The 23,503-nt window shown below is 38.1% G+C and overlaps 1 protein-coding gene and 1 pseudogene across 1 annotated transcript; both read right to left on the bottom strand.

Moving 5' to 3' along the window:
• On the bottom strand, nucleotides 1-7,639 carry LOC117417491 (glia-derived nexin-like). The gene is made up of 9 exons (XM_034029667.2): nucleotides 7,431-7,639; nucleotides 5,600-5,852; nucleotides 5,082-5,309; nucleotides 2,841-3,038; nucleotides 2,336-2,534; nucleotides 1,790-1,890; nucleotides 1,313-1,399; nucleotides 1,087-1,170; nucleotides 1-694 (listed from the first exon to the last, which is right to left on the bottom strand). Exons 2-9 carry the CDS (start codon nucleotides 5,841-5,843, stop codon nucleotides 657-659), a joined length of 1,179 nt encoding a protein of 392 aa, XP_033885558.1. The 5' UTR covers nucleotides 5,844-5,852; nucleotides 7,431-7,639; the 3' UTR covers nucleotides 1-656.
• Nucleotides 5,859-15,455, bottom strand: LOC131740022 (thymus-specific serine protease-like; annotated as a pseudogene).
• Between the last annotated feature and the right edge of the window lie 8,048 nt (nucleotides 15,456-23,503).

The raw sequence follows: 23,503 nt of genomic DNA on the forward strand, positions 1-23,503 counted from the left end.
TGAGCATTGTACTTTAAGTTTTTATTGACTTAAAAAAAAAAAAAGTTACTGCAAACACAAAGCTTTATTTACATTCTTGAATTGAATTGCAAACACACCCCACAATCCCTTAATGCTTTGATTTTTATTTCTTTAACTTAAAACAATTATTTTAAAATGACCTCATTCAATCTACATACAAACAATACATGGAAATATGCAGATTCTTCAACCCATGTTTTTCTACACCGACAGTACAAGATCGGTTCCACTGTATTCATATTCACAAATGAGATCACATTTGTTTTGCATTCAGGTGTGTATTACATACTGCCATTACAAGACGCGTGCACTGTGTCCACTGCTTCAAACATCCCACAAGTTAACACTAAAAATATGCTCTGTGCACACCGACAGCAATGGAGTTAAAAGAATAAAGGGCATTTTCCACTGATGTGCTCCCAATTAAATAAATCACTTCAGTAGTATAAATTAATACTGTGTCAAAATAACATTATAAAAAAAAGGTTTAAAATCTTTCCAAATGAGAAAAGTTGGACCAAATATATTCAGGTCGAAACAGCCTGTGTTGATGTCCCATAAAAAAAAAAAAAAGCCAGAAATGGATCTTGGGAGGAAAAAAAAAAAAAATGACTTCCTCTCAATGCATTGGTTTCCTACGGCTTGTTAATTTGTCCCATAAACAGCACCGTACCTGAAAATGCAAGGTGCAGGAAATACAGTTAATCTTTCTAGAACAAACAAAAATAAAGAGGGCATTTACAGGTAATTTGGGTTTTGCTACATTGGAAATGATGTACCCAGACTGCATGCAAGATAAATAGATTTAGAGATATGAGTTGTGAATTATGGAAATACTTCTTCCTTGGTGCTAAAGCCCCATCATTATGTGACACTTTAAAAGCACAAGCAAGGTTTTGCATGGTCATACTATACAGTGACGCCATGTGCAATGTTGTGCACTTGTTAGGGCTTATTAAAATATCAAATAAACACTCCCTTGGAATAACTGGGTTTTAAAATGATGCCTACAGTACGTAAGATGCGGCAAGACAAAGTTTAGATAAAGCAATTGAACATCTTTACCTGTTGGGTTGTGTCGAACAAAGAAAAGGAAAGGTCTGTCTACAATGACCCATGGAGGGGAAGACCGCGCCAGTAAAATTGCAGCTGCAAAAAGGAAGACAATAAAATTAATTGTAAAAGTAGCCATAATAAAACAAGTACACTAAAAACAAATGCACGCTCAAATATATATTCCAACTCCAGGGGAACCACCATTTATGTTTAAGAGAGAGAGGCATGTCCTTACCAGTTGCAGCAGATGCTTTTGTTCCATCTTCATTCACCTCAATTCTAGCTTTCTGCAATGCTTTGGAAACACTGAGTTGTTCAGATTCTGTTAAAAGTAAAACAAGCTAACATTAGTAATAATAATAATAATATTCAAGATATTAACTAATGATGTACATACTTTATACCACAAGTGGGTGCAAGTGAGTTTATTCATTTTTGAAGTTTTGCTTGCCTGAAGAGTCTGGCATTTCATTTATGATGAGATCCTGGTATTTCCCAATTTACAAAAAAAAAAAAAAAGGTTAGGTGGGACTGAAACTCGGCAGTGGAGTCATGACTCAAAACAAGAATCTGCTGGCCTACATCTTGCACAACAAAATAACAACACAGTAATGCATAGTGATGCATACTATAGCAATACCGCAAGTCAGTATAATGTACTGCCATTAAACCATATAGTTAAATTTCAGTTTTCAAACCATAAAAAACTTACTCGCAATGCTTCTGAAGTTTGCCTTGTCCTGATCAAACATATCTGTGATACCAAGAGCCAAGAGAGGCGCCTTTAAATCAGTTTCTGCCTCGGCAGTAAACCTGCAAGTAACACAGAGGAATCAGAAGCATTGTAGATCCCGGTGCTAGCAGATGTATGTTAAGGCTTGCACAAAGTCCTATGTGCGCTCTTGTGATTCAGTCTAACTACCTGTAGAATAGATCCTGCAGATCTGGATGGAAAGCTGATAACAATTAATAAAAGCAAAAGCAAAACTGCGCAAGAAACATTTATCAAAAATATACAGATTCCAAAAAACAATATCTCACTGCATTTTGCAAAGTCTTTAAGAACTGCTGCAGCAAAACAGTTTCTTCCTATCATACAGTACCTAATTTATAGTGGGCCCTTTAGCCTGTCATAAAATGATGTCTGCGTGTTGTCTGCTGTAAACTGGGACTGTAGATTCCTGGGTAGGATGTTGTTTTTACACTATCCCTGATCCAAATATAAAAGGTAGGTTTAATAAGAAGACCCAGAACCTACTTCGGAATGACCAGCCGAACCTTTCTTTGGCGCATCAGTTCCATCCAGCTCTGAATAGTCTTTGTGCTGATGTGAGGAATGATATCCGACAGAGGGGTGCTGTCTTTCATGGGCAAGGCAATTAACATACTCATACTGTTTCCATGGTAAGGCAGCTCAATGACCGTGTATTCCAAACCATCAGGGGTGCTTGTTGAGCCTATAAAATATAACCCATTCAAAAACATGTGAATTCAGCAATCGAATGACACCATCAACACTCGTGGTTTAAAAATACTAAAAAAAGTTAAGAATTCTTAATTTTACTATTGTTTTTACAAAGACATGCTCCTGCACGACTACAAAAAAAAAAAAAAAAACACACACACACACACATATGCAGACAGACCGGTAAATGAAAATAAATAAAGCTGCATAACATTTTACTACAGATTTAGAATTCGTTACTGCTTGAAACCAGAAAGGGAGAATTAATGAGACATTCCCATATATAAACAACACTTACCGATGTTGAATACAGACAGCTGTGACATCATGGGCACTTGGTGTACTTGCCCATCTCCACCATTAAAATTCCGCTTCTTTGTGTTACTGGGCTGAAACCGAGATTTCCACATGCCTTTGAAGTAAATGGCATTCACTGCTACCAGCCTTGTTAGAGCACTACTAAGCATGTCAGGAGATACGAGGTTCTCAATCATACCTAGTTTAAAAAAAAAAAGAAAGAGGAGACCTGTGACTCCATGGTTTTAATGTACTTTCACAAATTGCACTGGAGAAATTAGTCTTTCTCTCTAATTGCCTCAATAACTATTGCAGAAAAACAAAACAGATTACATTTATAGAAAGGGACATTCAAAAACGAAAGACTGACTACATGATAGATTGCAATGCTTTACCTGATAATGCACACTCATGATAAACAAATAGAGTGACTTAACTGGCCTCGTTCTTGAGGGGAAGTTATTATCACTGGTAGGACATGGGCTAGCACTGGTATTAAACTGGTGGCTAAACCACCCTTCTCCCATTGAACGAGGCTTACTGTAACGAGGTGGATGGAGAGGAGGAGGATGATCGACCAAAGGTGACAAGAGTAAAGGGAGTTACATAAAACAGTAGATGATACTCCGATTGAGGGATCAACCCCCTTTCAGAATATTCAGCCTTAGCTTCAAGACAGATTATATAATAATGTGATATCTGTATAATGTGAAATAATGTGATATCTTGTAACAATTGTAAGTCGCCCTGGATAAGGGCGTCTGCTAAGAAATAAATAATAATAATATAACAGCGACACCAGACCTACAGCTGGGAAAAAAAAAACTGTAATTGTGTCCAGTTTTAATGGTTTCCTACACTTTTCCAGACCACAGAGTAATTCTTCAGAGATTAGCGGTTCATACTGTGTGATGCATGATGTTTATTCATGCATCCAATAGCACTTAGAATTTCTAAAATGTTTAAGAGATATGAGAGAACAAGGTTTTGAATTACATACGTGAACTCTTCCAATTTCCATTACCGTAAAATTTACAACCTATTTTGATGCAGATATATATATATATATATTTTTTTTTTTTTTACAGAAAAAAAACAAATGTCCCATTTAAATTTCATTGGGGTAACATTAAGAGACTTATTAGAACAGGTGTGTCAAACTCAGTTCCTGGAGGGCCACAATGTCTTCTGGCTTTCGTTCCACCCAAGCTCTCAATTACTTAATTGGTCTAATTACTTGATTAACTTTAACACTTCTCTTCTGGCCTCAAAATGTTTCACAGGTAGTGTACCTTGAATCAAGTGCATTTTTAAAACCATCAACTGTAAAAGACCTTAAAAAATTTTAAATACGTCAAATTCAACAACTAATTAGATCAGTTATGTTAATTGAGAGCTTGGGTTGGAATGAAAACCAGAAGACCCTGCCCCCTCGAGGACTGGAGATTGGCACCTCTGTATTAGAAGGTATAATTTAAATATGCATGTGTGCACTAATCAAATGTGAATTCCAGTAGACACCAAGTTAATTACTGAATGTTTCCAGAATAATGACCCTATAAAAGTAGTTTCCAAATAGTTACTTAATGACAGCTGTGTAATATGTGCCCAGAAACCAAATACATTACCATGCCAACTTTTTCTCCAGACAGAAAAAAAAAAGTCTTGTGAAAGGATTACAAAATCAAGCACATGAAAGCAGCGTTTATAAATGTATGTCTCTTAGCTACCACTTGGGTAAAAACAAAACAATTATTGTTTAGCTCTTGATCCCTGTGGCTTTAACAGTTGCTTCAGACTGGTGACTGGAATTTTAAAATTAAAAGTTGGAGTTCCTAATTTTTGCCCAGAGACCACAGAGTCAATTTTATAAGCAGCTTTTGGGATGCTTGCTAATATACTGTATGCAGTATAAAAAGTACCATACTAAAAATGTATCTTAAGTTTTTAAAACCTTACAAGGAGTGGACCAAATTAACCCAAGCCAGTCCAATCCAAGCAGCACAGAAACCAGGACCACAGGAAATTAGGTGGAGACTTAGAACAGAGGGTAAGAGACAGAGTGGTGAGGGTATGGAATGCATTACCTAGTCAAGTTGTTGATATTGAATCACTGGGATCCTTTAAACTTGACGTAGGAACTGGGGGAGAACTGATGGGCTGAGTGACCTCCTCTCATTCATTTATCCTCTTATTTTTTTATGTTCCTATGTTCTCAATCTTACTTGAACACTCAACTTACCTCTGGTTCGATTTGCAACCCAGTGATTGACGGAAGCTGCAGCATGGTTAGGATCATTAAAATTCAAACTTCTACTTTCACACCGAAACAACTCTCTGTTACTGGAGACAAAGGCATCTTCCATTTTAAAACCACTCTGTGCAAACATTGCATTGGCTATGGTAACAAGGTCTTTATTCTTCCCAGAGGCTAGGCTCTTCTGTACTCTTTTCAGCATTTTAGAAGATCCTTTAAAAGAGACAAAACAATAAATAGTGAGGTCAGAATTGCAAATGACAGTTGTATCCCAAATTAAAACAGCTACTAAAGGAGGGGGGTCCCCCACTTTAATTCAATTGAATAAAGTCTGAACTTTCTTCCTACCTCTACAAACTGAGAATACAAAATACCTCTTGTTCTAATGAAAATTCACAAAATGTAATGTTCCAGGGAGTGCTAAAGAAAAGCAACAAGGCACTGCTCTGGACCGCTGGCACTCTGCTTGTCTCCAGAAGGTTAATCTCAGAATCATATTTTACCGTTCACATTGTATCTCATAGCTGTCACAAGCTGCTTCTTGGTCTTTCCTTCTGCTCCAAGCTGCAGCATTCCGAGCACATTGGCTATCCCGTGAGGAGACATGACGAGATTGTCCTGCGGTCTGGATTTTGCAATCTGATCGAAGACCTGGATCCCAATGTCAGAGCCAGACTCTCCAGAGTACTGGGAGCAGACAGAAGACACTGCCACTCCGATGAGGAGGAGAACAGAGAGATGTCCCATAGTTACCTCCTTTTACCACAAAGCAGAAGAAATTAGACAGAATTTAGAGATTATTAAAAAAAACAAAACCTTAAATACTACAGTTTACCCTAGACTTCTATACATTCATTGGCTGTGTATGCACGGCCTTGAGCTGTCAGCTGGGTTTGAAAGCTAACAGGGTTTGAAAGGTCCACAGTAATGCCGTTTTGACCTTTACCTAGTGGTTTGACATTTCCAGTAAAATATCATACGGTTGAGTCACTATTATCCAAATAAAGACTTTGCAATTTTTCTTTTGCAACTAAAATATGTTTCACACACTGAATTTAGTTGCCAAATAATGATTACGCTATTACTGAGAACAAATAATTTTTTGCCAATTTAATCAAGGGAATGGTGGAAATTGTTGATACAGAGTTCATATGGTTTAATAGAATGACAGTTACATAGAAAAAAAAATACTTTCAAGACTATTACAAAATAAAATAAAAATGACATTGCTTCACGAAAAAAAAAAAAAAAACAGTTTAAGTTTTGATGAGTCACAATATTGTTCTGCTCCAAGTTAAATTACAGCTGTGCAACAGGAAGACTCCATTAAAGGAAGTAGCCAGGACAACGGATCTTGTGGTTTTAGTTTTATTGCCAGAGGTATATTCTATTTGGAGCATAATTGCGTTTAAATATATAACGCCAGAGCTGAAATACTGTAAGAAAAAAAAAAAAACTGAAAGGCTAAGAAACAGCAGCAGAATAAGAATGAATAAACTGCAGTCAGGTACAAAACCACCATTTTAAATACTGACAATTGACAGGTCTGAAGACAGGCAATGGAAAGAAGCACACTCAGAGACACTGTGTGCTAACCTGCTCCACAGAGACACACAGAGGACCTCCAAAGACCACACAGTCAGGGCAATGCTTTCATCAACTGATGCAGAGATCTTTAAGAATCCATGATTGCAAAGTTGCTGTAGGACTTACAGTATATAGTAATAACTTCCAGTTTTAACCACAGTATGATTCATTAACTTTAAAATGCCACACAATATGACACAGAAGTATAACTTGCAATGAGATACCATACATGGGATATTACATTTTGATAACCCTACAGTGTCCTGCAAAAACATTGTTAAAATATGTTTCTAATAATTGCTCGTACTGGTATCAAAGTAAGTATTGTATATCACACACACACTAGTACTACAATACAGGGAGTCACCTGGTTAAAAATACATGGTTAAAATGTCACCGTAGTGTTGATGTCACACGCAGCTATTTACTTTAGTACTGACTGCTTTGTCAATTATGCATATATTACGATTACTCTTCAAATTCAGCACGGCGAAAATAAAACTAGTGTGCACGCATCTGTTAATAATAATATCGTACCCCTTTATTAAACACTACTACGAATCAAACTAAAAACAGTTTGTTTCAAAACCATAAACATACTTATAGTTATACCCGTTTATGACAAACAGTCCGCAGCTGTTTTTAAAAACCAGAAAACGAGGTAATAAAGTAGCATAACTAACAAAAGTTAAACACACCTACGACTTCTGCTACCAATCCATTAATTAGGAGCGCAATTAGCCTTACCTCAAAACACGAGCCCAAATGTAAATTTCTGTTATAGCCTTATATAGGGTAATACCGTTTTTTCCAGACAGCCACTACTAAATAATAATTTGTTTTGTCGTGGTACAGACAGAGAGTTAAACTACTCTCTTATATTTATACCATATCGTGATGCTGCCTCCCCCCTTGTTTATTTTACAAGCGCATAGTCAAAAGAAACTCCTCCTCCTCGCTCGAGGAGAACCAATTTAGAACGAGCCCGTGCCGTCAAGGAAATTGTTGCTGCGTTTACTTTCTGAACAGGATGTAGCACATTGCTGGTCTGAGTAATGCAAGGCTGCATTTTCTCATCTGTAGTTGCATAATTGTTAATTTTTTTTTCTTCTTATCACTGCTAATACGAACCAGTATCTGCTGCAAAATGGAGTTCATGACTTTTTTTTTTTTTATGTATTTTTTGTTTGCTTGAATAGATGTAGAAAAAGTGTCATCCTGCAATCTAATATAAATGAACGATAAAAAGAAAAATACACACAGGTAATGTTTTGGTGTACAGTACAACGACAGTAGGCTTACGTCTACTAGTAGCCTCGCAAGCTGTGTGGGTTAAATAGAAGCGCTTCTCCAAACCCTCAGTAGCACGTGAACCGAGCCTCACCGTCCCCTTCTCACAGCTGCAAACATCGTTAGATGAATAGTGCGCAGCATTTCGTAATATCCGAAAGAAAACCGATATACTTAAGCAGACTTTCTATGTATTGCAAATACACCAGTGTTATAATTTATGAAATGGAGTGCTATTGTTTTATTTATTACCTCACTGGAGGACTAAATAAGATGGTACGTTTCTGCCGAGTAGCTATTGACCGTAGGTGTCTGTCCATATTACTAATGCGCCGCTCAGCTGTTCCTGGGAGTTCAAAGGCAGTGTCTCTTTCAAAGCGTTGTATTTCGTGCTGGCTGTTGCGATACATATCTATGCACACGTGTCACAAATGACGCATTCTTGTACTCGTGCACACCTGGAGTTGCAGTTGGATTTAGGGTTACGTGAACCCTTTACCCTTTTGCAACAGGTTGTAGATATTCCAATAATTCTGCATGTCGGTGTGGCCATTCATTTTCCCTATTCGTTAACCAAATGTATTTTTATTAGTTATTTTAAAGATCAATTTCGATGCAATTTAACACGAATTGATAGAATTTGGACACTCCACAGTTGCTTGGCAACAGCAGGATAGAGACGCTACAGCAGGTGAGCAGTTTGACTTTCAACAGGATCTTTGTTGGGTTTGGTTCCAAGTAATCCCACCCACAATACATTACATTCTCTTATATCATAAAATAAATGCTTAACTGTACCATATTCAGCACTGGGGTACTACAGTATTGAATATACCACATTTGATAACTCTTATGACTTAACTATTATAGTTGAATAATAATAATTATTATTTGTTTATTTAGCAGACGCCTTTATCCAAGGCGCCTTACAGAGACTAGGGTGTATGAACTATGCATCAGCTGCAGAGTCACTTACAATTACATCTCACCCGAAAGACGGAGCACAAGGAGGTTAAGTGACTTGCTCAGGGTCACACAATGAGTCAGTGACTGAGGTGGGATTTGAACCGGGGACCTCCTGGTTACACAGCCTCCTAATAATGTGAATAATGTGTCACATTAACAGCCTGTGCAGTTTATACTCACCCTGAAATTAAAAGGTTGGTGAATTTGAATAGATGTTATACTATATATTTTTTTTGTATCTCTCTGAGTTCTGTGTGAGGGTTTTTGCCTGCACTGAATGGCACAATAAATGCGTAGACCCTTATTGTCCACAGTACAGTTTTCTTGACCTTATTCATGACACTGTTGTATCCAGTTATAAAGTTTTCTTTCATATTTGAATATCAAATCTCCTGTGACCATGTAATTTTAAAACCATCCTTGTATATGCAAATCATGGCACACACATTTCATGCATATCCCCTTACGTAAATTAGGGTTAAAATAAGTTAACATTATGGGAAACAGATACTTCTCCTATCAAGTGTAGGGTTTTTTTCCCAGTAATATTTTTCTAAATCCCATACTAAACTAATGCAGACCTGTAAGTAACACAGTTTGATGTGCTTGTTTCCAAGCCCTGTACACAATGGGGAGATGCATGTAGTATCACAAAACAGTCGACGCCTTTAAACTGCTCCTATCCGGGGAGAGGCTCTGCTGGTGGTTTGCAGTCAGGTACAAAACCACCAATTTAAATACTGACAAAAAGAATGAGAACCACAGAAATACTGAACACATTGCTGACTTAAGCCTGTAATGTTGTACATTTTTAAATTGCTCTGTTTTGTGTCTGAGTAATAGTCAATTAGGTCAGTTAAACTGAAATAGCATTGGTGGCACAGTCAAGCCAGAACATGCCACAATGCCTTTCCGGTACTGTTTTCTATAGGCAGTAGTGATGTAATCAAGCTAGAGGTTGCATAATTAACAGGCAAGCCAAGTCACAGGACTCACATCTACTGCAAAACTGTCTGATTCAGTCAGTAGTCCTCTTGATGCAATGAAAAGAGCATTAGGAACTTATTCTATTACAAACTACTACTTTAAGAAGGTTAAAAATGCTGACAGCGACAGTGCATCGACTACAACTGTGAACCCAAAACAAGCAAAGCCGCAGACACGTAAAGTAAAGCCTTCTGACAAGATGGAGAAGATGTTTTGTGGAAATACTTGTAGAAATTAGATACATGGATTACCTATTATGTGTGTTACTGGAAGTTCAGTATACAAATACAATGTGAATTTGTCTAATAATTCTTGTTTAACAAAATCTATACTTTAGTGGTGTTCCGGTACTTTCAGGTTTAGGACTACACCACTGCCTTTCATTCACGTTTCATTCATGAGTAGTTATAGCTCACACATCTTATGGTAAAAAGCTGAAGGCACAATGTCTAGGCCTTTCCCTGGTTATGTTTCCTATGAGATTATCATGCCACTGAAGGGCCACTGTGGACCACTTCCACATCCTGTCTAAAGCACTTGGATAGTTTTCAGGGGGCGGTTTTGTTCTTGTTTTTGTTCTTGTCTGAACTGGCTCAGACACTCACACTGAAAACAAGCTGAAATGAAGCAACACAGTATATAAACTGTCTGACATTGGGGGTGTAGCCATGGAAACCGTAGAGCTACCATTTTATGCACTGGTTACTTCCAGGGTTGATGATGTCAATGAACATAAATTACATTACAGAACAATATGTGCTAGAAAAGTACATTTATAAAAAAAAAAACCAAAAAACGTAATTTACAATTTAACAAAGGCGAACACAAGCAGCTGGTCGCAGTCAGCATTTTCATAAAGGAAATATCTAAATGTTAAGGTTCATGTCATTAGAACACAAACAGATTGAAATGTCAGATTGCTACCATACATTTTACCAACTGAAGTGGAACATTTAAACTCCAGTTTAAAGATTTGACCTTGATGGCGCAAAATACTTTTATTGTGAAAAGTAACTAGAAGGATATATGATGCCATTGTTCTGTTTCAAAAGATTATGCTCATTGATCTATTCATACCCAGTGTTTTTAGTGAAACTACAAACATGCAAGCTTGCTCAAATAATTGCTATTAATTCAAGTTATTTCAATGAGAAAGTGCATTGTGATACAATGTAATGATTTGTGTCGAAACAACTTTTGGAACAGGGCAGTAAGGGCTGAAGGTTATTTCGTGTGGAAAGGAATTCAATGTTGTGTCTAAAAGGCTACATCCTAGTTAAATATTTGAAATAAAACAAAACAATAACGGCAAAGATTACTCATGACAAAGCTGCAATACACGCTAAACAGAAATAAAACTATGAAAGAAATATTTGAACACAGCTGTACTCACTGCAGAGGGAATCCAGTAAATGGATGATTGGGGGAATCAGTGCTGTGATAGAAACCAAAGTCTGCACAGGTCTGGTAGACCCACTGTCTGCCTGTTATAGGAAACAAAACATTAGGTTCTGTTGTACCGCACATCATCTAAAACCTAGTGCAAGTTTCAAAACATGCTACATATTAAATTAATGTGTACCCCAACTCCAAGCAACCTTTTTTACAAGCCTGTGGACTGAAATGTTTGATGTAAAACGCAGTTATAGTACGTGATGGAAAATGTGCTCTTTAGAGGGGAATGTAATGGGATGTCCTTTTTGTCTTCCACAAACCAACATGTTTTCCATTACGGTCAGAATAAAGGGCTACCAATAATACCACAATCCAGCAGAAGAAAAAGTACTTGTGCATTCATCAGCGTAACTGAAACCTATACATACCAATCACTCTGGTAAACCTCAATGAATCACAGGGGCACAGAGTCACTGTTTAGTCCCTCCGGGAGTCCCATTATAACTGCCATTAAAAAGGGACACAAACAAACCTTTTGTGTGTCTCACTTTGCCAGAAATCACATGGCTCAGCACACCAGCATTGTTGTGCTTCAACAAAAGTCCACTGCAGCTACAAACATCAGGTTCTCCATCCATGACTATGAAACACTCAGTGGTAGAATATGTAGCATTACTACAGAAACCCAATGGTTCAATCAGTAAGCCCATCCTTGGAAAGCTGCTTGTTTTGTGTTCCTCATTTCCGATGATGTAAAAATGAGCAGTAAATGCAGACCAATTGAATAAACAAATAAAAAGGCAAGCAAACCACCAAGGTCTCTCCACACACCAACACTGCTGCAACCTCCTACTGCCCTGGAATAAATAAATAACTATGAGTAGCTTTGCTCAATAAGATATACAGCTCTAAACCCGGTTCCCCACTACGATCCATGCAGCACTAATAACCAAGGGTCAAATACCTGGCCTTAAAAAATAAACCTGCAAAATTCCTGCATGCAAAGTTCTGAGAGTGTAGACCAGACCTAAAACAAAACAGACCATTATGACCTCTTGTGGAGCCGAGGGAAAGGAGGGACCACCGTAACAGCAAGCCCCGCAGGGGTCCCTATGTATGTAGGGGATTGCTGTGTCACTCCTGGTCGAACACTGACTCTGATCGAGATGTTGGTGGTGAACTGATCATGCATGACTCCCAAACTCTTCCTACATGCATTCAATCAGACTGTGGTCTGGCGAGAGCAGTGACCACAGAATCAGTTAGGAGTCTTTATTAACTGATCATAATTCCTGCACACCAGATCAGTGACACTGGCTCTGACATCTATCTAACTAACTAACTAACTGGCCCTGTATGTACTACCCTGTACAAAACAAATACAAAATTGCGATGGCCATGGTTGTTCAAACAAAATAATAGAAAACTTAGCATGTCACCTCCTTCTAAACTGCGACATGCAGTAATGATGGATGCCACATGCTTTCCTCCACTATATCCCGAAATATAGGAGAATTATACTGAGGTAGTGGTTTCTGGGTCACATTATACTTTTACAGGTCACAACATCAGAAAACCATGGAACCAGCTGTTTAATCATACCAGAAAGCTTTATGAATAAACATGTAGGGCAGATAAAAGAATAAGAATAGTATCGCTCTTTTTTTTTTTTAACCTCCTCCTGAAGCTGGCCCATCCCAGGAGGAGTTTGACATTTCCCTCCTGTAGGTGTCATAACTCACATCCAGTCATTTCTGAGTGAACGTGTTCAGCATTAGATGAACCACAGAGGCATATCTGTCGTATGGTGTCCCAAGAGACGCATCTGACATAAGGCCACAGAGCACTTTGAGAGTGATGTTCGTCCCTGTTTAAAAACAGAAACGAGCGGAATATGTTTTACAACCTGCAACAGCAGACATCCTTTAAGAAAGCTCCAAGGCATAAAGCCTTTGACCGCTAGGTTGGTCTCCAATTTTGATGTTTCAGACTGATAACAAGGCTTCTGAACAGTGTCGTTTGAAAGCACTCCTAGGAGGTAATTTAACATCTTTATTATCTTTATTGCCATGTTTGCACAAGGCCCGTCACAACATTCTCATCAAGAAGAAATTGACGATGTTGATAATGCAATGAACCGTGATAGAGCACAAGGTTACTCCAGATTATTTTGACTTATTTCAGGGAGGCATTACCAGTAACAGTTCCTTGGAGAATGCTGAGATTGATCAACTCTTAATGTGATTAACAGACAGAACATTCCTGGCAGACTTCTGTCCCTCAGACAAGATATTCGGTTTCATAAACCAAACTTTGTTTTATTTCATTGTATTACTTTTACATTCTGCTTGTAATGGGCAGTAGTCTCACCTTGTTTTTTTATTGTTGTGTAAAACCTCCTCACTTCTACTTATTACAAATCATTCAATCTCACTTTGTAGCGATATGACAAGACAAACCTCATATGGTGTAATAAAATTCCAAATCGACTGGGAAGATTGGGAGATGAGACACAGAAATAGTGCTGAAACATTTCACCAAAGCCTGGTGAGGCATATTTCCTAGACTGTAGCCTAAGGCAAAGGAAACACAAAATGTGTGCTTGAGATGCCTTTGAGATGAAAACTCTAATTGTGGAGTCCAGGGATGAAATTAGACCCACACAAGATGTGACTGAAAGTAAGGTATTAATCTATCTCATTTTGGAATCTCGTGATAAAACCAGCCTACTGTCTCTGCGGTTAGCACAGGGGTTGGGTTGAATTATATGGGGCAAATTCCTAGATGATTAGAACACAATTACTATCAAGGCTACAGTAAACAGCTCTCTCCATGTACCACAACCATTCTGTAAAACCAAGTCTTTATCCAATTAAATAGAAATCAAATGAATACAGGCGGACAGGTCAAAGACTAGAGGACAAGCAGTGTCCATCAAGACAGCCTCCTGGCTGGTGATGGAAAGGCACTGGTACCACTCTTGAAGGCAAAGATAATTTCACAAGTTTTATTGCTCAACTGGAAGAGTGACTCATGTCTGGTTCATGCATATTTCATTCTCAGTGTGACTATTTCAGCGTTATTGTAACAACTGGGTAAGATTTATGGGAATACAGTCTCGTGCAACACAGTCATGTAATTTGTTCCTTCAGGTTGACCCCATATCAGTTCTCAGTTTTTTGCACAAAGAATGCCGAATGGTACCATACATGATTCACCATCTCCTCTTACTTTAGATTAACTGAAAGTGAAGAATCATCATCCATTCAGACATGAAGTAATCCACCCAATAATTATTACACAAAACATATACTGTACGTCTGATTCAACGTGTGTTTTAATCTGTTGCACAATTTGTGGTCCAGTGGTTAAAGAAAAGGGCTTGTAATCAGGACCTCCCCATTTCAAATCCTGGCTCACTCACTGACTCATTGAGTGACCTTGAGCAAGTCACTTACCCTCCTTGTGCTCTGTCTTTCAGGTGAGATGTTACTTTACAGCATTTTTTCACACCTGCCTAAAACTTTTGCACAGTACTGTATATATATATATATATATATATATATATATATATATATATATATATATATATATATATATATATATATATATATATATTTAGAGTAGCAACACACAGAATGTCCTTGTTTATAAATTATTAAAAAGGTTATGCTTGGCCTTGCTTTTTATTAAAAAATAATAATTGAACAATACAATTTAAGATAAGAAATACAATTCCTCCAAAGTACCTCATGTGCCTAAATGTTACTGTGTAAAAAAACTACTGATGGGAAACCAGTGCAGTAACTGCTCCCCAGGGTTTCAGGACTTGTCTTACTGGATCCATTCCAGTACTGCAGTCCAGAACACCCCCCTGCTCACCCCTCACCTCGAACTCTCCGTTGTCATCATTATACTGGACCATGTCCATGAAATTCCCAGCCAGCACCTCCAGGAAGTAGGCCAGGTCCATGTCAGATTGAATCTGGAGTGTTTCACACAGACTAAAGAAGGGAAATGAACAGAATGCAGCATTCAGAACCTCAAATCAAGAGATATTCTCCACTCTCTAAGCATCTCCGCCTGGATTTTCCACACTTTCTAAAGCGCACCAATTATATAAAGCTACGCCATTCCCTCTTGAACGTGTCTGTGACTGGCAATCAAAAAATAAAGACCTATTTAGTTATTCAGTGTGTTGTTATTAAAGGTAATTATCTTGAAAATGTTTAGTTTGTACAGTAACCTTTTTGATGCGCAAATTGCCAGCATTTGCAATCTCACTTTCCTATCAGGAATTCTGATGTTTTTGTTTAGATAGTTGAGCATTTCTACAGCAATTGAGACATGTGCACACCACATATAGGCAACAAGAGTTAGGAGACTTACGAATGGCTATACTAGGTTTTCGACACCAACCACATGATGTGACCCTAAAGGTCGAAGATAAGTGAACTTCTACACATCTCCTGAAATGCAACAATATTTAGATAAAACCTATAGGCCCTTATCGGTAAAGAGCTAATTTATTTATTTTTTAATATATATATACAGCTAAGATGTGTGGAAAATTCCTGATGTTCGTCTGCTACTGCAATTTGATCCAGCGCTCAGTTAGGAAACAGAGAAGGGAAATGACTACTGGGTTGCGTTTGCCTGACAACTCCCTGAAGTATGACTGGAATGATATGTTAATTAAATTGTGGAAAGATATTCACGAATGGAGAGCGCTTGGGAGTAAAAAGGTAAAGGCTGCAAAAATGGTCTGGTTTAATTCCAATTTTCTATGCAGCATTATTTGTTGTTCAGTGTCTACCACTAAAAGACTACTACTGAAATAAATTTTAATATTTATTCTGTTACACAGACATAAAACAGGAGTCTACTGTAATGTGGTAAACAGTCACAGAAAAAAAAGCTTTATGGAGGATTTTTAAGAACTCTTAACTTTACACAATCATGTGTGAAATATTCATTGGGAAGGAGCGGAATCCGATTGACTGACAGTAAAACTGCAATTACATGTTAAGGGCTCAGAGTACAGATGCATTGTGGGGAATGGAAGCGGCTGCACTGCATTATTATCTAGCAGGTAGACGTCTGTAAACATATTGGTGCGGGGCCTCAACCCTCCCACTAGGAAAACAGCTTCGAGTTTGCATCAGATCTGTACCCGTCTGTCCATTACAACTACTGATACAATACCTTTACGAGGCAGACTTTAAAGGCATTTCAGGACATTGTTACCAATGCAGTTGGAGAGGTGATACACTTGTTTTTCTAAATTTTGCTATGAAAGAACTGAACAAAACCACCTTAATGTTGACAGCAGAGATGGTTTATATTTAATCGGCCACACTAAAATAACTTTGTTCACACAATGCTGTGTAATTTCCATGTTTTTAAGAAGGCAGTGTTGGGCCCAGTGACTGCAGCCGTGTGGAATGTCTCTGACTATTATCTCAAACAGACTGAGGTCATGCCATGAGTAAGCAGCCCAGCCCTCCAATTCTATCCTTTAATTGCTGCCTCTGTTACAGATAGCTTCCGAATGGCTCTCACTATACTTCAGTTCTGATAAGCCAGATTGCCTCCTGGTCTGCAGTTCTGAGTGGATCTATCTTTCTTAGACCCGTATACTGGCCTGGAGTGTTGAAATAATTTGTTTCCACTAGGCATACTTAGTTCAGTTGGTGATTCTACCATGAACCTCACTGTCTCTGTGTTTCTATCTGATCCATGCATGCAAATCTAGATCCCACTTTTACTCTAGGAATTTTTCAGCATATTTCAAGTGATGTCACTTATGCTGACTCCAATCACAGATCTGTGAGATCTGTGCAAGAGTGATGGTCAGATGGGAACAAGGCATTAGTGTGTGATGGAACCTGGAAATATGAAACCGCTAAACAGCACCAAAAAAAAAAAAATAATCCATGCTTCACCTGCGCTCAGCGGAGTAAACAACCTCCCCGTCAAGTTTGTGGAGCTATGAATGCAAACAGGGCACATGCCTGGAAACGTTAGAGCTTATTACCCAACACATGCCTATTGTAATCATGCCAAGGAGAGTCATTGGGTTTGAACATGTAACGTTGTCTTTCAACATCACTGGAATCAACCAATAAAAGCATTTTATGATGGCTGTACTTGCAGCCCAATTACATAGCTATGGGTTAAAAATGACTTTATTTCCATAAAAAAAGAACAGTTGCTATTTGCAGCAAAAGCATATATATATATATACTGTATATATATACATTTGACCAGTAGCCAGTATATGCTGGCAGCACAGATATGAACCATAAATGGCCATTCAGAGCTACTTCAGTGGTTAATTGCAACATTTACAGCTGCTAATGGAAAACAATAGTGCTTTTTACTGCCTCAGTAAAATGACCTGGCAGTAGATATTCCTATAAATCAAACATGACATTAATACAGTAAACCAAGTCAAAAAGGAACAATAAAATAACCCAGTTTATACTCTGTTCATGTAAATGCAGCATGCATATGTTCCACTTGAGAAAGGCAGCTGCTAGGCCATTTTGAAGGAGTAGCATAAAAATGCATCTAACTTTAATCATTTCTATAATGTTAAAGATGGATTTTGGGGATGCATATTTAAGGGGATAAGTGGGTCTACAGGGTTTCCTCTTTGCTCGTCATAGGGTCTGCCACAAGCTTGTTTTTGCAGAAAAGCCTTTAGACTCTAGACTCTAGACTGTGGGTTGCAAGAGAACCCATGTGTGGTGTGCTTAGTATAGTACGCCAAACAGAATACAAAAGAACCCAGTGCCTGTTTATTCAATACTTAAGCCAGGCAATGCGGCCACTTTTGTGCAAAGAAAATGAGCCGTTTCCAGGGAGGACAGTGTTAACCTGGCCCTGCATGCCAGCTGTGTGGAGCTCCAGAGTGTCGCTGCTGCTCCGGAAACAACACAGAGCTTCCTCTCTCCACTGCTTGGGGCCGGACCGTGACCTGCTGTGGGAGCCACATGTGGGCTGCAAGCTGAGCGTTGTTTATCTCTCTGCAGATATGCATGTGGGGGGGGGGGGGGGGGGGGGGGTGTCTTTGAACAGACAGGGTCTTTATTTAAGAGACACTGTTCCCATGCAACAGTGGGAAAGTGAAGATCCTTGTGGGGAGTAGGGAGGATATTGGGGTCATTGCTAGTTGGAAACAAGCTTTTACTGCCAGTCCTTCTTTCACACAGCATCTTGGAACAATCTACGAGCTGATGGAACTTCGGTGTTGCCTCTCCTTTCTTTTTGTCTTGCTTAGATGGATCTCAGTGTCCTTCCAACAGCACAGCAGCCTCTGATTACAATACGTGCTGTGGTTTGGTAGCTGAAACTCTCTTCTAGAGGCGCAGTACAATGCATTCACGGAGAGTTAATCCTGTGCAATAAAACCTTTCCATGTTGAGTTTATTGCATTCCGTGTTTTACAACCAGTGGTAAGAAAACCATTCTGGGAAAACACAAACAGAGAAGTGATTAGAAGCAATTTAGCTTATAAATGATCCCACATGTCAAATGCGTGGGATTTAGGAGTACTATCACAGGTCCCCCTTTTCTTTTGTATAAGAGCTGTTGGTTATGTGCTTGTATTTTATACTTCAATTTGGAATATGCAGATATTATGAATAGATTAAAAGTTGCTGTGGCTTCCTAGTAGCTGCAACTAGATCATGTTTATTTACAATGATCTGTTTGAAATAGATCATTGCTAATTATCAATCTACTTTTAAAGTGTTCTTCAGAATTAATGTTACTTCTTGTAAGAGCCTTTTGTGTGATGAAATGATCTGATTAATCACTGACGTGATGTGAAAGGAGGGACTGTTTAAAGTAAGAGGAAGAACCACAATATACTCATCATATTAAATGGAGGACTATTGCCGTCAATAATGTTAATAATCTGGATTATATAGTATAAATTAGCACTGCTTTATGGCTCATTTAAAATATGGCTCCAATATGAACTTTCAGTACCAATGCAAACACGATTTTCACATAAGCTCACAGCTGCTCTTATCCAAACAGATCTGGCTTTTTCCTCAGGAAATTAGTAAAACTGCATGGGCCAAAGAAAATAATTAATCTGAGAGACAAAATAAATCCTTCAATCCTAGAACGTATCTTTCATCGAACCACAACGGGTTGTTTAAACTTTAGTGAAAGCATTCCCTCCTCTTTCACATCCCTTCAGTGATTTTCAAAAGGCTCTTACAACATAAAAACTGTTCGATTATTCTTTTAAATTTTTTTGTACAATACAGTACATAACAGAAAAAAAAGAAAATACAACAAAAGTTCACTTGTGACAACTATTTAAAATGAAATAAAAATAAATAAAAATGAATCTCTGTACTGTATGGGTCAGCTTCTTGGTGAGCGATATGATAACTGTAATCTCTGGCCTGAACATGTACATATATATATGGAAATGGAAAGATCCCCCTTTGTAATTCCCTCCGGAACGCTGCACTTACCTGGAAAGTTAAGCACCGCGTGAAGGGGTGCACTACTGGCTACTGCAGCGTGGACAAGGTGGGGGTACTTCAATCTGAACCACGTGGCAAGAGATCCTGGGTAGGATCCCCCAAATGCTACCCAATTGCTTCGGGTCAGGCCCTTCTCAGCGCAGGCTCTAGCGGATCTCGTCCACTTACTGCTGAGGTAGACGAGGTATGTGGTACTCAAGTCTCTGAAAATCACAGTACGGCACATGGACTGCACAAACTGCATGCTGTTTTTATTTTCTACATAATTAGCTGCCTACATTAAAAGCAAGGGCCATTGAATTGCATGCAATTAGCTCTGCAAGCAGTGAGCCCTCTAGTGGAATACATGATGTACTGAACATTGCAACAACAGGAATAATACCTAAAAGAAAAGATGCCTTTTTTTTTTAGGATTTCCTTTACGCAAACGATACTGAGATCAATCTACTGTAACACTTAAGTGCAGTTTGACCTGAGATCGGTTGAAATCTTTCGTGAAAAGGAGGTACACAAAGTATTTATCTGCCTTTTTTTGTTTTTAGTTGATCATTAAATACTTAATTACTTAATTACTTAAATAGTCTGAGCATTGTTTAATGGTCATGTATTTCTAAAGTAAAGCATTATCCCTGACTCACTGTCAGAATACATGGTACTGATAGTGCTGCTTGCTCCCTCCCTTAACACTCATGCACAAAGCAGATTAGAGCTCAGTTGCTCAACCATCTGAATACAGTGAGTCTAGAGGATGCAATTCTTTTGGAAAAAACAGCAAGATACTCCCCTGTGTGACTCCAACTGGCACATCAGAAGGGTTAATATGGTGTTGATTTTTAAAACCATGCATTCAGACCTAAGTGTATTTCCTAGCATTTATCTCCTTACTCACTCAGTTGGACGGCTTTTCCCATAGAACCTGTGCTCCTACGTTACACAGAGAACGCCGAGCTTCTGTGCATAGGTAAGCCAGGTACTGTACTGCAGCCAGGCCTCTCACCATCAGGAAAACCGGCCCACCACTTATATACATTGTATCATTGATAAAGTACCTATACAAGAAGAGTGAGGAAAGAGGAGAAAGATCACAAAGTCCCAATGTACTCAAATTACATTTCTCATGTTTCAAGGCTTGAAAGCGTTATATGAATTCATTCCACAAAATCGCACAGACATTTACTATCACTATGCAAGTATCACAGATGGGGTTTTGAAAGAAGCACGTCATGTACTTTCATTTGTAAAAAGCAGTATCTTTTACCACATTAGGTCAAAGAAGCCTGGCAAATAGTGCTAAGGCACTAATTGGGGTCCAGGGGGCGGTTTCCAGGGTTCCAGGGGGTCAGCCTCAGTGGTAGAAGCATTGCCCAGTGGATCAGTTTCTTGTTGGAAGCGATACAAATGTCTTATCAAGGCACATTTTTTGATTACTTTATTATTAAAGTCAGTAATGTCAGCCATCAATTGATAACATGGCTAAATCATTTAATCATTCGGTTTTCATACATTAAAAGTAAAAATAATATAAAAAATGAGATGTTCCGAATGTACTCGGACATTTAAATGTGTATTTATTTAAATTTAAGTTGTCCCTGAATCTAAATCAATCCCAAAGTTCAAAGACCAAGAACAGGAAAAAAAAGACCTTAAATGGAAGTCACAATTAAGGCCAAATGGGGAAAAACAAACAAAAACAAAAAAAACCCAACCCCCCCCCCAAAAAACACTGTAATTAACAATGAAGTATATTTTTTTATCAGGAACCAGCCGATAATTTAAATAGACCAAAAGACTGATCAGCTACAAACAAACAGTAAAACAAAAATTAAAAACGGCAAGAAAAAAAAGCCTGATGCGGCTATCAACAAGATTTAATATATATATTCAAGCAAAAAATGTTGTTAAGGTGCATATTATGTGATATTTGGTGTCATACTTCTTTTTAATGGTATTTACTTATAAAATAATAACAAGAACTGTTAAGTTTCTTTAAATTCATTAAAACCTAATGAACTGACCAATGCAGCATGCGTTTCAAAGCACACATGTAGTGAGGCGCTATTTATTTCAACAGTGTGATTTGCAGGCGACAGGGCGGCTTACAGTGTTTGAATACCAACCACCAGATCTCATTGCCCTTGCAACCTCCCCCCGTTCTGTTAAATGGCATTTTGCATTCTTCCGATGAGCTCACCCAGTTGCACTAATCTGCAAAGAAAGACCCCAACAATGCGCTCTGTAAAGATCTCCTTCAGCTTTTTATTTAGTCATTAAACATTGATTCAAGCGGAAGTATAGCAGGTTATTGTGCAAGCTTTTCATTCTCTTCCATGTTAGACTGTACAACCCTCCTCCCTCAGGATTCATTCTCAGTAGATTGAGTGAAACAGGTTTTATTACACATGAGAGTTAAAACCTGATTGCTCAAGTTTCTGTAGATTGTACAGATAAGCATTTATTGACCAATGCTTCTTGTATAACACAGCATGAGTTTTAATTAGAGTGATGCTGTATGGAAGACGATGAAGGAGTGGTCCTGCTTCAGTCCAGACTGCCGGGATGCTGCCGCCTTCTAACTGAAAACTTGAATCCTGTGAGCAGCTCTTCATCCAGCAGTGAAGATTTCTCCTTCATCTTGCTCAGTGTAACGAGCTAATGGAAAACAACAGCAAGCAGCTATGTACTGGTGTAAAAATGCAACAGCCGCCCAATATTTATTCATTCCATAGTAATCTATCTATCTATCTATCTATCTATCTATCTATCTATCTATCTATATATATATATATATATATATATATATATATATATATATATATAGCTAGATTATGTTATACATTTTTAAAGAAAACACACTGTAACCTACAGTTATAAAGTGCCAAACAAGAAAATACATCAGTGATAAAGTTTTATTTCCACTAAAAGTGTATTCATTCGTTGAGTGCCTGTGAAGTTCATGTATCGTCATGAGACGGTCAGATTGTGGATAACAAATAATACATGTAGTATATAACGGTAAATGTTTGCACTCCTCACCTTATACGGCTCACTCCATTTCCCTGGTCCGAATGCATTTACTGCTCTGACCCTGAACAGGTATTCTGACTTGGGATACAGACAGGTGACTTTGAAGTAATTCTCTCTGACTCCAGTAAAGACTCCCGCCTGGTCCTGAGGAAATGCCAGGTTGTGACCGGCTGAAACAATCTGCTGAATCTGTACCTCAGAAAAATCAACCAAGGTTTCCTCTTCACTTTTGCCATTGCCCCACCATATCTACAGAGAGACACTTCTCACAATTAGAATTATTCCAAAAGGGTTGGGACCACAGCCTTTACCCAAAGAGTCCATTTGAAATATGGCACCACCGCTGTCCTTATATTTTGTACTTTTTTCAGAAAAGCAACACTGAAATTCAATAAGTAATACTTGAGTTAGTGTATGGTGCTTTATAATCAGAGTAACAATCTTCATTGCCTGGCCAATTAGCAATCATTTCAATACCCCCATTTAACTGCACTGTTAAAGTTAAACCTGGGCAAACACACGCTCTTTTATTATTATTATTATTATTATTATTATTATTATTATTATTATTAATAATAATAATAATAATAATAATAATAATAATAATAATAATAATGTCATTTAGCAGACACTTTTATCCAAAGCTAC

This window comes from Acipenser ruthenus, chromosome 12, assembly GCF_902713425.1.
Source record: "Acipenser ruthenus chromosome 12, fAciRut3.2 maternal haplotype, whole genome shotgun sequence".
Taxonomy (NCBI): Eukaryota; Metazoa; Chordata; class Actinopteri; order Acipenseriformes; family Acipenseridae; genus Acipenser; species Acipenser ruthenus.

Bases quoted from the DNA above. Each gene is read 5' to 3' on its own strand.
- LOC117417491 (XM_034029667.2), bottom strand. From the start codon at position 5,843: ATGGGACATCTCTCTGTTCTCCTCCTCATCGGAGTGGCAGTGTCTTCT. The intron at 2,535-2,840 runs GTAAGTGTTGTT...TATATTTTATAG, and splicing joins GCTGTCTGTATTCAACATCG to GCTCAACAAGCACCCCTGAT. The intron at 1,891-2,335 runs GTAGGTTCTGGG...TGTTACTTGCAG, and splicing joins GTTCGGCTGGTCATTCCGAA to GTTTACTGCCGAGGCAGAAA.